The 12,748-nt window shown below is 32.6% G+C and overlaps 1 protein-coding gene across 5 annotated transcripts in view; it reads right to left on the bottom strand.

Annotated features, from left to right (window-relative positions):
• Window positions 1–634: 634 nt before the first annotated feature.
• The window catches only part of LOC108755295 (Y+L amino acid transporter 2), a 26,004-nt gene continuing 13,890 nt past the window's right edge, over window positions 635–12,748 (bottom strand). For 3 of the 5 annotated variants that reach the window (XM_018498251.1, XM_018498325.1, XM_018498409.1), the window contains exons 4-11: window positions 7,816–7,941; window positions 5,084–5,222; window positions 4,824–4,947; window positions 4,210–4,410; window positions 3,491–3,565; window positions 2,612–2,771; window positions 2,439–2,531; window positions 1,689–2,047 (exon numbers count right to left, since the gene is read on the bottom strand). In XM_018498251.1, coding sequence (XP_018353753.1) covers window positions 1,971–2,047; window positions 2,439–2,531; window positions 2,612–2,771; window positions 3,491–3,565; window positions 4,210–4,410; window positions 4,824–4,947; window positions 5,084–5,222; window positions 7,816–7,941 — 995 coding nt within the window. In that variant the 3' untranslated portion in view covers window positions 1,689–1,970. Of the gene's footprint in view, window positions 1,209–1,688; window positions 2,048–2,438; window positions 2,532–2,611; window positions 2,772–3,490; window positions 3,566–4,209; window positions 4,411–4,823; window positions 4,948–5,083; window positions 5,223–7,815; window positions 7,942–12,748 lie in introns of those variants that run through there. The other 2 variants (XM_018498571.1, XM_018498491.1) reach the window with 2 other exon arrangements.

Below are 12,748 nucleotides of genomic sequence, written 5' to 3'. Positions count from 1 at the left end.
TCTTCATTTAAGATCACTTTCAAATTAGCCTCTTAAATTATATACAGGGTAAATCAAAGTCGTTGAACCAACATTTTATCTATGAGAAAATTATCGACTTCATACCTAATTGAATTATAACGCGTGCAGTCAATTATTTTCTCATAGATAAAATGTTGGTTCAACGACTTTGATTCACCCTATATAATTAGAATTATGATTTTTTTGAAATTAAAATTTATTTTGCAGAATTTTTAAAATTTTTAAACGCTCTACGTGTTTATCATTTCTAATCTTTATAAGACAAGTAAATCAAATATAATTGTGATAGAAAACAATTTTACGTCGTACCAGTGATAAATCTCGATATTTAAATATGTCAAATTTACAAACATGATGTATTTTTAAAACATTCTTAATAACGTTTCATAAGTAGCGGTATTAGCATTTGCTAACACAGTGAGTTAATCGTATCTCCAAAACATTCAAATAATCAATTATTTTATCCAGAAATATAACGTTTTTTAATCATTCGGATTGCAATATTTAATTTATTTTACAAATTTCTTTATAATTATTCTATTCGAGCAAATTATTAAGATTTACAATTATTAAGTGTTATCTGCAAAGAGAAATAATGGCATTTGTAGTTGTTACTGACAGCACCAATACAAAATCAGTATTTATCTAAAACATGAAGACTTCGACGCTAACTGTCGAGTAAAATCAATGAACTCAGAAGCGTGCAGGCGTGTCATCGCATATATCTCTTTGCCGTGACATCGAACGAGAAATAACAGCCTTGCTTCGAAATTTGGGCGGGCACGTCTTGACGGGAGTTCTCGTCAAGGACGAGATTCGAAAGATCTGGGAGACGAACCGTTTCGCCTTAATTTTTTTTTTTTTTTTTTGGCGTCCTAACACGTAGATATGGCTGCCTCTTGTTCTAGGACGCTTGTTCTTCAATCCAGAAGAGTCAAGAGAATAATACCGTCGATCCTGTGGAATCGATATGCTAACCAATCTCGCTCCCAATCGCATTCTTTCCCGGCAGAAGGAAGAGATTATAACTCGAAGATCGACAGAAATCCTCTGCGTCTTCCGATTCCGGAAAGGCCTCGTCTTCGTCATTTTGGTTTCGATCCGGTTCGTCTTGACTGTTTATACCTGAGCGGGTTTCGCCTTGCCGACTACTAGCATTATCTTCTGCAACCACCTTGTAGTGCTTACTGCAACAAGAGTAAGCGAGATGTTATAAATGTGATAACCAGGATAACCCGGGGTCATTGGATGCAAATGCGATTCTAGCAAAGAGAACGCGATCAATCGCGTCTTGATTGCTAATATCTGAGATATTAGGGTTCTTTGAGAGAGATTCGATTTGGTTTGTTCGAATGTGTCAGTGTGTCTGTACTGTCGATGTGTGTGACGTGCGAAATCAAATCTCAATAATGTCCTAGTTAACTTAAATGAAAGCGCCAGCAATTACTCAATTAATTTATTTGCGAGTAACGCGGCCGATAAAACGACGTTAAACTCTTCAAATTTGAAAAGGATGTTTCAAGATTTTAAATAACTATCCTAAATAATCAAAAAAATTATACGGACGATGATTCAAATACAAAATCACGATGTGCATCGAAAACAGTCGTATGCTGATTTCCAAACCGAAGAAATGATAAGCGAGATGATCAGGCAGCAAGCAAGAATTTAACTTTTATTTTTGAAAGCTTATAAATTATACAATATCGTTATAATATATAATACAATAGAAGACAGTTAATGATTAAGAGAGTGTGATAAAATGTAAATGTACAATAGAGCGAAGAGAAATTGTGATAACGATTAGAAGCATGCATACATGAATCGAGAGCAATTTTGAAAGATGGGATAATCCTAGCAAATGTTCCGATCAGATAAAACGAAAAATAGGAAGCAAAGAAAATATATGGATGCTAATACATGCGTGACATGACAAGAGTAAAATTATGTTACTGTGTGTTCTGAACCTTTGCCTTTTGTGGCCCCACGACTACCATCATCTTCTGCAAAGTTTGGGTGACGGCGCCTGTGGGAATAAATTAATTGTAGAATAAAAACGAAATAAAAGAAAAATCGTTCGCCACCGTGTAAAGATGACTCCTTAAATATTATTATGAATTAAAATCAGGTAATGGACGTATGTCTTATTAAAAATCACTCTGCGGTTTTGATTAAAGTAAATTAAGAGCTCTTTTGTGTGATATTCTTACTCCCTTTCTCTATCTTTCAGTTTTATTCTTAAAAATGATCAATGTCTTAATACATTTTCACAGAATAAAGCGAAGGAAGTTACTTAATATTTTTTAACAATAATTTTTAACAACCGATATTGTGTCTATAAATGCTCGATATGTTAATTATTGATTGAAATTTATAATATATTATGTAGCACATCGTGTTACATTCGTTAGACTTACCGACTCTTTTTTGGAAGAATTTCGGTTTGTTTTTCCACGAGATAAATACGAGGTAGACAGGTATGGAGGAAAATATCATCAGACAGCCGTATCCTAAAAAAGAATTGCTTTTGTGAAGTATTAATTTTTACACAATTATATCACGAATCATTAACGATGTGACGGATGCTCACCAGTTTCAACGGGACTCGCGTACATCGGAACAATCGTAACGAAGAGAGTGGCTAGGATGTAGAAGATCGGAAAAATGAGATTCACTTTGATCGGTCTCAACAAGTTCGGCTGGCTCCACCTGAGCCACGGAAGGCACAACACGGAGACACCTATGCTGAGCTACAAGTTGAATTAAATTGTAGTAAATATAAATGGAAGTTATAAATATATAAAAAAATCAAAAGAGAACTTATAAATAATTAAAATAATTACATAACAAAATAACGTATAATTTAATATTAAAGAAATATTTCAAACACTTGCTAAAAATAATATTGTTGATGAGATATCATAATTTTTTAAGATATAACGGATTAAAGTTGAAGTTATTTAAGTTAACAATTAGAAAGTTAGGAATTATAATTTTATAAGAATCACATTATTTTTTCTAATTTAATAATGTACAAATGTATATTTCGCGAAGTTAAAAGTAATGTTATCGCTTAGAATTAAAGTGCGCGTGTTGACAGAGTCATCGAAAAGAAATCAAATATGTATACAGATGCAAAGAATTGACTGCAAATTTATAACTCAATTGCGTCAAGTGATCAGCTAATTGGAAAATTATTACTGTTCCAATTGAGCTAATTAATCGCGGGCGAGTACATAATCTTCTAAGAAATATTTAGTGATCGCACTGTAATTACGCTGCACGACCTTCGAATGACGAGGTATGATTCGTATAATAAAGTCGAGAAGGTCATTTACTTTGTGTTAATCAATGGAAAGAAGAAATCTGAAGTCATGTTCACGAAACGGTATCTCTTTGATATCATCTATTACGCAAAATTTATTTCCGTTATAAAAGAAAGTCCGACGAGTGTAAAAATCGTACGTACCCAGGTGGCGAAGCCGACATAATTGATAAGACGGAAAATGTTGGAAGAGCACAAGTACAGCATAGATAATAGGGCCTGGAAAGAGATTGTGTTTTCAATTAAGGGTCCATGCTTACGATAGAGTGCCTTTTCTAATTCTGACAAAGTAAATTTGCCCACCGCAACAAGTTTGACAATGGAAACAATTTGTCTGTTAGATTGTCCGCTTATGTGTTTATTGAGTCTAACAGTAATCAAGTTGGTCAACAGGCGCGAAGGGTTGATTTGTACGTGAAAATTTAGTGTGTGTGTGTGTGTGTGCGTGTGTGTTGTTTCGCGGTATAAAGATAAAATAACAGATCGAATTGAAATCAATTGTTGAAAGGAAATCATCTATCTATTACGAATTAATTTGTTAAGTTAACGTAAAATTAATATGTAATTAGTTAAAAATTAATAACTTTAACATTAATCTTTAATAATTTAAAGATAAATTCTTCAAAAGTTAAGTATTATCTTACGCAAATAAAATTCAGATATGTAAAATACGATTTTACATATCTATGATTCAGTGTTGTTGGGAAAGAGTTATTATATTATTGATAGAATGCATTTTACATGACGTAGTAGTTCGTCACCGATTAATATCATAGTCTAGCCGATTTATATATATATATATATATCTTTTTTTTTTTTTCAAATTAAGACAAGCTTTCGAATTGGAGAGAAGAACAGTTTACCATGCAAATTACAGCGGGCGCAGGTGTCAGTCTGGAAATTTGGATCATCGTCAGTATCTCTGGCATTTGACCCTCGCAGGCACCCGCATAGAAAAGTCGCGAGGACGTGAGTAAAATGCCGTTAACTGCGCCAAATGTAGATAGAGCTACGAAAACCGGTATCGTCCACGCCATCACGCCGAACAATCTGTTTGCGTATGTCTGCGAAATAAAGACAAGAGCTTTAGGGGTAACAAAGTAATTATACGTACATATTGCGTATGTCTGCTAATAATAAGGCAGTTTAGGAGCTTTAAACAAGTAACTAATTGTTTTAGAAAATTATTAGTTCATACACACGTAGATAATAGTTAATTTTAATAACGGTTAATATAAAGAAGATAAAATGATTCTAAAGTAATATATAAATATTATTCAAATGTCGAGACTAGAATAAGTATGAACATAATGATTAAATTATAATGTGATTAGAATATACAGATAGAAATTATTATTTGATTATATTAAAGCAAGATTTAGTGTTTGTATAATATTTTTTAAATTACATTTCTTCTAAGATTCTTAAAAGGCTCCTTTTTTTTTTTTATCGGGAAAATATATTTGTTGTTATTTACCACCGCCACAGCTTCGCTACCGAGCACTTCGACGGGACTAAGAGTAGTGTAAAAGGCCATGTTCGTAAAGACGTAGACAACCGTAACGAGAGCGCACGAAATGCCGATGGCCTTCGGTAGATTCCTAAATAAATACACGGTTATAAGCGTACAGGAGTAACATAAATTTTCTGCAGCGGCTATTGTCGCTGAATTAACGTTCAGTTATGAACTTCCTCTGAATCGCGTTTAATTTATTGTGCGACAGGCTTAGTTCTCACCTAACGGGGTCTTTCAGTTCTTCAATTATGAAGTTCAAGTAGTTCCAACCGTTGTAAGCGAACAGGCCTGAATAAAAACTGAGTGCTATAGACGTGACTTCCGTGTTGCTGTTGTCAAACGTAAAATACTGTGTGTGTCCTAGGAAAATAAAACATAAAGATCATGAATATCGAAAAATTATTGTTCTATTGAGAATAATTAATTATTAATATTGTTAGTATTCAATATTAATAATAAATGCATAATTTTAGTAGCGATCAATTTTTAACGTTTTCTTTATTTAAGTACATTAAATGTATGTAAGAACGTAGGCGTAACTACAAAACGATATCGATATCATTTACAATGTCTAAAACCGGGGGCATATTTTTCTGCTGGATTGCTAGCTAGATTAGAATCTTGTTACCGTATTGGCTGCGGTGCTGACAATGCCAGCATCGCAACCAATATGATAGCAAGAATCTAATCCAGTTAGCAATCCAGCAAGAAAACAAGCATCGTACTTTGCCGCTGTACTTTAGTAACAATTTCTCACCGACATCTCGATTTCTTGTATTTCATAATTAGAATTTCTTTTTAACTGGCTCTCTAATGAATGAGGCTGGATTGAGCGGGATCGTTAACGAAAGGCGAGCGTGAAGTTCAGTGGCGTGTAAGATCGGACGAAAAGTTTCGTCAGAATTGAGATGATTGTCGCATACCATGGTCAAGGAACCATTTGCTTCGCTGAATAGTCCAATTTAAGCGATTCCTTGCACGCACACCGACTACATCGCATCGCCTGCGCACCTTTTTGATTGGGTAAATTGTCTCGTCCGGGAAGCATACGATGCTGAAAAAACGTTTAAGTAACTTCCGCCTGAACGGTTGATTCTTACAACAAAAAAAAAAAAAACAAGTATTTTCCTACGATCTGAGATTGAATCATTCTTGATGCTAGTTTAGTTGCAGGTTGGTTACAAGAATTTTTCTTAGCTCCATAGTTTTTCATATCTTCCATATCTTTCTTTTCTCGGAAGGAACGCTCGCACGGAATGCTAGAGGTCAGGGTTCGAATCTCGGCCGAGATAATATCTTTCGCAATACATATTAATTATTGACAGATTTTAATATGCCATTCAGCATTATTAAGATGGATAAAAGCATCGAAAGATATGTTAAATTGCTAGTTAATTTAACTCGTGATATTACTGCAGTAGTTTAGTAGAGTTTCCGTTTTCGCGATTGAAATTATTTCGATGCGCAGTTTGAAGGACTGCATACGTCGTACATAAATTCACATAGAATTATACAAGCACTTAAGATCCAGCCAGGCCATTGTAAATGCATTTTATTATTTCCTATTGGTTATGTTTCCACATGTTTGTACTCTGTTAGGAATGTAACCACGGGCTTCCTTTACATGTAAATGAAGCTCGTGGTTATGAACGAAATTAAAAGTAATGAATGACTTAACTGAAAATTAAGTTACAGTAATTATTTAAATGTAATGAACGTGTACATTAAATTTATGAAATTTACTTAATACTTTTAATAAAATTTTATGAAAAGTACATTAAATTTCATAAATTTTCATGAAAAACACATTAAATTTTATGTACGCAAATATACTTTTTAGTTACAAGTACATTTAATTTAATGAAATTAAGTTCAAATTGTATAACTTAAAATTTAATGAAATTTAAGAAAATTTTTAGCAGTGTATGGTCCTGTGAGATTTAATATTTTTTCTATTCCATCTCATATCTTTGAATGAAATATTAATAATTGTGTGATTGCTACTAAAATTATACATTTATTATATTCAACATTAATAACAACAATAATAATTAGAAACATGTCGATCGAATTAATTAATTTATTATATACACTTCATAATTTTATTCTTCGATGTCGACGAGAATGAAGGGAGCGACGGGAGATACGATCACGCGGCGTATTAAAAAACGTTAGAACTATCGATCGATTAAGTTTGACAATTTACGGAGAGAAAGTCTCTCTGACACAAGAAACGATTCTTTCGACTTGTTGGAAGTATATATGTTATACCGAGAACCACGGTGTTCCGTGATTCTCGATGTTCCGTGAAATCGTTCGCATTAAGGAATGAGAAAAGTTCACGATGCACGAAAAACGGAGAACGTGATCACGTGGTTTCGATTAGCATCGCTCGGGATCGTTGCAAATCGCTGCAAACTGCACGCGATCGAGTGATGTCGTTGACCTTTCACCTCATAATGCGCTCTAGCAAGTCTATTCTATTTGTATTATTAATTTATCTCGCGTACCACTTCGAAGATATTGGATAGAAAATGTTTAATTCTGTCTTCGTAAGAATATTTCGTGATATAAATGTATTAGGTATTTTATTTTATTCCGAATTATATTATTGCTTATATTTTAAAATACAATATAAATATAATATATATTATAATACATGTATCTTATAATATGTTTATATTGTTAAAATATTAATAGATTACGTAGCTATCTCCTTGTATTGGATTTACTATCTTTTTAGATTGAATATTTTGCATTGTAGATTTATTTTAAAGCGTGATTAATTTACATGTTATTTTAACACATTAATATGTTTAAATGCATAATTTCCTTAGTCTTTATTTCCTATTTCTTGTTATTTTTTTTCCGAACTCGTTTATCTTATCAAGTTAAATATCGTGTGCAGAATTTTATCTTGTTATTATATAATTACAATAATGGACAGACTCACCAGTGCAAAGCTGATACGCTCCGGTGAAGATTATTATGAAAAGCGCGAGTAATTTCGCATACGTGAAGATGTCCTGCACTCTCGTCGCCCATTTGACATCCCAGCAATTTATGAAAGCGAGAATACCTGAAACAATCAATGCAAACAATCGAATTAATTACCGTGCAATCAGAGGACGTATTCGACAATCAAGATGTATATAATTTCTTTAATTAAGAACAAGATTAAAAAGACATCTCTTGTATCGCTAATTTGTGAATATCTCTATTATGAGGTAAGCAAATTACTTAGTTTTCAGCACATGATACATTGCTCACAGCAGGTGTGATATATGAACCTATTACGACACGCAGAGTGAAATTAAGTCAATCTAATTAAGAGTCATGTGTGATCACGAATGCCACCCGGTTTTACACGTGTCGTTCACTTTGAAATACTTATACGACCTTTCCCTATAATTTTATACTAAAGAGAGGCCGTTTTTTATATCGTGCTAGCTTTAATCGAACTGGTTGCACACACGATTTCATTACTTTATCAATATCTATCGAATAGAATGGATACACGTTAATTGTCAACTTATTTTAGGAAAATAGAATATACTCTAATTTATAAGATAAAAGAGAAAATTCGATTTTCTTTTTTTTTTTGTCTATTAACGATTCCGCAAAAATGAAAATCGTTGTATGAATTCATTGGTATAATTTATTGGCGCAAGTTGAACAACAGCGGAAGTGTGATAATTTTTATAATAGTTTTTATAATAATCATCATAATTTTACGTTGATTTTTAGAAAAAGAAATTACAAATCTTCAATTTAATTGTAATTAACTATAATTGTATAACTTTGATTATAGTCTTTTCTAAATTTTTACACATAAGTTTTTTGTCATATTTTAAATTTTACTAACTGAAAGAATTTTACTATATTTTCAGGTTGAAAATATGATTTAAAGAAAAAACAAACATATTTATGTCGGTTATTTTGCCTTTCAATTGGATATATCTATTGTATTGCCTGCTTGCCTCGGCCTCTTTGTTTCCTCGTTCATTGAGAAATTACATACGGGACAATCTCATCGTGAATGCTCGATTTGCACGAGGCATAATATTAATTCGTCAATAAAGGATTTCATTCCTTTGACGCAGAGTTTGGCAAGAAGACTTCGCGCCGCTCGGAGTTGTGTTCCTTGACAGATTCGCGTAGAACAAAAGGAAGAAGAAACGTCAGGAGACTGATGCAACATCTCGCAGAAATATCGCGAGACTCCGTTTCCCCTTTCACTCTTTCCCCTTCGAGCGCCACTTTGTGTTTCCTCCTCTTTCTTCTCCCTTCGCCCACTCGTTTTGTCTTTCCTTCCTTTGCCTTCCTTTTCGTCCCGTTATCCCTCCATCGGTGAATTATGCTGTTGTGGTGGCCAGTTGTCACATTATTAAATTACATTTGTTCACAATGAAGCATGATTGCCATCAGGCTTTTGAGGCTCGCGAGCGGTCTCACATCGACGTTTCCATTCGGTCTGCGACGATCTTCTTTCCACTGATCCACGTGTCGATATGATTAATGTGTCAATTAGCGCATGTTATATTTAAATTTATCTTAAACGATCTGTTAAAACTTTATCTCCGAATTAAATCTCTTAAATTTGTCCGATACAAGAAAAGTGCCCCTTAAATTTTTGCTTACTAAAAAAAAATAGAAATTTTGTAACAGAATTGAATTACGGCAAGGATTATTATTTTTTAACGGAATACATTATTGCAGTTAATCTGTCAATTCATCAGCGAATGCCAGTTACAATTAGGAATAACGATTAATAAATCTCCATCGCGAATTGTTGCACTTGACACGAATAAAGTGAAAAGATGCGAACACACGTTCGCTCTGGTCATTGATCTTTATCACTTACTAGCGTGAAGTAGAAATGGATTGCCATTCATTCATATGAGAAAAAACAGAATTCAATCAAATGTTCATTGAATATATATACCTACATAAAAAATAAAATACATAAAAAATAAAAGGTATGGCAGAACGTGTAATCTAAATCTCTTTCAATCGAATTAAATACTCTTTCTACTAATTAATTAAACATTCTTTTTATTAATTAATGAAATAATATTAGCAGTATATTTTTCCTAATTTTATTTGAAATGTTTAATTTGAGAACAAAATATTAAAGAAAGTGGGAAAAAATTGTCTTAAGAAAGAGAGAAAGATGTCGAATAAATTTATAGTTTTTAGATTTCCCCAAAGACGAGAAACTTTATTAATAATTTATAATCTTATTTGAGACACTTGATAGACTTATCATAAATATTGAAAATGCGACGCGTCATTTATTCAAAATGACATCTTCATCATCGAGAACAAATACGTTCGCGATTCATTTTCCTTCACGGGAAAACCTATTCCCGGTTTGTCGAACGATTTATCGGAAGAAATAAATGAAAGACTATGTGGCAGAATCTTATTTCCTTCAAATAGAAAAGTTTTACTGACAACGTCGCCGATAACCAACTCTTTACTTTATATCTTATAGCATTTCTTTCCAGCAATTTTACGCGAAATTTAAAATAATCATCTCAAAGCATTTTTCTCCAATTTTATTCGAAATTTAGAATAACATAATTGATTTGTTGAGATAAACCAGAGAAGTCTGTACGTTCAACTAATGATAGACTGGCTTAATTAGAACTATTCTTTGAAGATCGTACCGATTACGTGATATACTTTTGTACGTTATGGTCCGATATTCCAGAATTATTGTGCTTATCATGAGTTCGATATCATAACATGTTAATCGTATCAAATTTTTTATTTGATCTTTTATTTCAGATTAATTATTACCTAACAAAGTAATTTTAATTATGGACGAATTTCATTTCCCTCCCAATTACATAACAGTATACAATTAATAATTTTTAATTTTTTTATTTTTATAAACGTTTTCAAGTTTGTTTTTCATTTGATGAAAGATATTTTTTATATCCTCTATCAAATATTTTTTTTTAGAGAAACGAGTAAATCTGTATCGCGCATAAATATTTACAGGCTTATTCAAGCTTCCCACGTAAATATTTACGAGAGAAATACACTTTGTCAATTGTTTCCCAGAAAAAATAACTGAAATGCAATTACTTCTGCGTATTTGTAATGCGATCTGCAGGGATGACATCGAAGCAAAAGAAATGCGTAGCGCAAACGACCGCAACCGCAAAGAACACGATACGCTCGTGGTCGTATCCTCGTCCGCAGAATAAATTTCTAAAAATAAAATTTTTGCACGATATGCACCGCGTATATTGTGTAAATTATCCTTTAGCGTATCTCGTAACTAAAACTATGTAAAAAAATATACTTCAGCTTCGGTAATATCCGGACTATTTCAATAAATGCAAATTACAATTATCAATAATTATTAAATCAATAACAATGGATTAATAGTTAGACATTAATTATCTCAACATTATGTACCAATATACACTATTAATATTTCATTCGTTATAGATTCTGAATTTTATTAATGATATTTCAGTAAAAAAAAACATATTTTATGAGAATACTTCACGATACTCGATTAACACGCATCTTATTGAACTCGCCCGCGAAAACGCGGGAAAAAAGTGAATATTACAACACGGAAACATGCGCAAAATTATGTGTATCCCCGGATTTCCGCGTCCATAAGATCAGTCCCATGATTGTCGTTTATTCCTATCGATGACCATGAACGAATTCTTTTTTCTTATAATATTAACTAGCATTCGATCGTGCACAGATTGCACGCCCGAGTCTCTCCCGCGATCCGCGATTGCTTGCGGAAATTGAAGGGGAATAAAAATCATGTATGCATAATCACTTATGATTTCTACGTTGTGGAAGGGAAAGGCAGAAAAACGGAGTGTGTCTTGATCTGTAAGAAGAGTATCATTATCGCGCGCATTCGTATGAAGGATGCGAATCACGATTTGCTGCACAATCACGCCGCGCTACTTAAAAGGAGAAAATTATTAATTTAAAAGTTATTTTTCATTCTACCTCGCGTGTGTGCGGCTTTTCATAGTCCGCCAACAGAAAAAAAGATTTATGTCGAGCGAATGTATTAAATAGAGCAAATAAATAAATACATATAATGAGACTTTTTCACTGAGCAAATAAATGTCACATAAATTAAATCTTGTAATTTTGAATAAAAAAATCAGAATCTCTTTTGTATATTTCTTAGCTGTATTGTTTATCAGTCCAATTTAATTTTGCTCTTCTACTTTTTTTTTTATCGTTATATTGTATTTTAGAGGATTTCGAAGCTTGTGACTTCTTTTTTAAACTCTTGCGTCTTGTTAGTGATTTACTGTGTCGACATAACTAAGAACTGCACTGCATATCATGTTTGTTACGTGAAAAGAATAGCAGAATCCTTTCTGGAAAATGAGCAGAGGAAGCAAAACATCAAGGCCAAAATACATGGCACAGGGAAGCTCAAGGTTGTTAGAATATTGTCGATGTCACTGCTCAGGTAATTCCGTGCGCAGCTTCGTAAATTCTCGAGTAATACGGTCCGGCAAATTGTCGAATGAGTAAAGAAAATGTTTCTGTAAATCATTTTTCTTTATCTAACAGCATTTCTTTTGCAATGAAAATTTTTACTTTATTTAAATTTTTACTTTGGTGCGATATTTCTCTAAACGCGCGGAGATCTTCAATTTTTTTTATCCATTACTATAAAATACTTTAAATTAGAAATTTGTTTATAATTTCGTATAATAAATTTATGAATAGATTTTTACTCGCGCGCGCGCGATAATTATTAAAAGTATTTGTATCTTATTGCTTGTACTACAAAAGTTTATTTGTTACATATATTAACATGAACATTTTTTATATTTATCAATTGCTACATAGTTACGTTAACTAATATAAATTCTTAT

This window comes from Trachymyrmex septentrionalis, unplaced genomic scaffold (genome assembly GCF_001594115.1).
Source record: "Trachymyrmex septentrionalis isolate Tsep2-gDNA-1 unplaced genomic scaffold, Tsep1.0 scaffold101, whole genome shotgun sequence".
NCBI lineage: Eukaryota > Metazoa > Arthropoda > Insecta > Hymenoptera > Formicidae > Trachymyrmex > Trachymyrmex septentrionalis.
The sequence above is the reverse complement of the archived record's forward strand: the minus strand, read 5'-3'. Positions and strand labels throughout refer to the sequence as shown.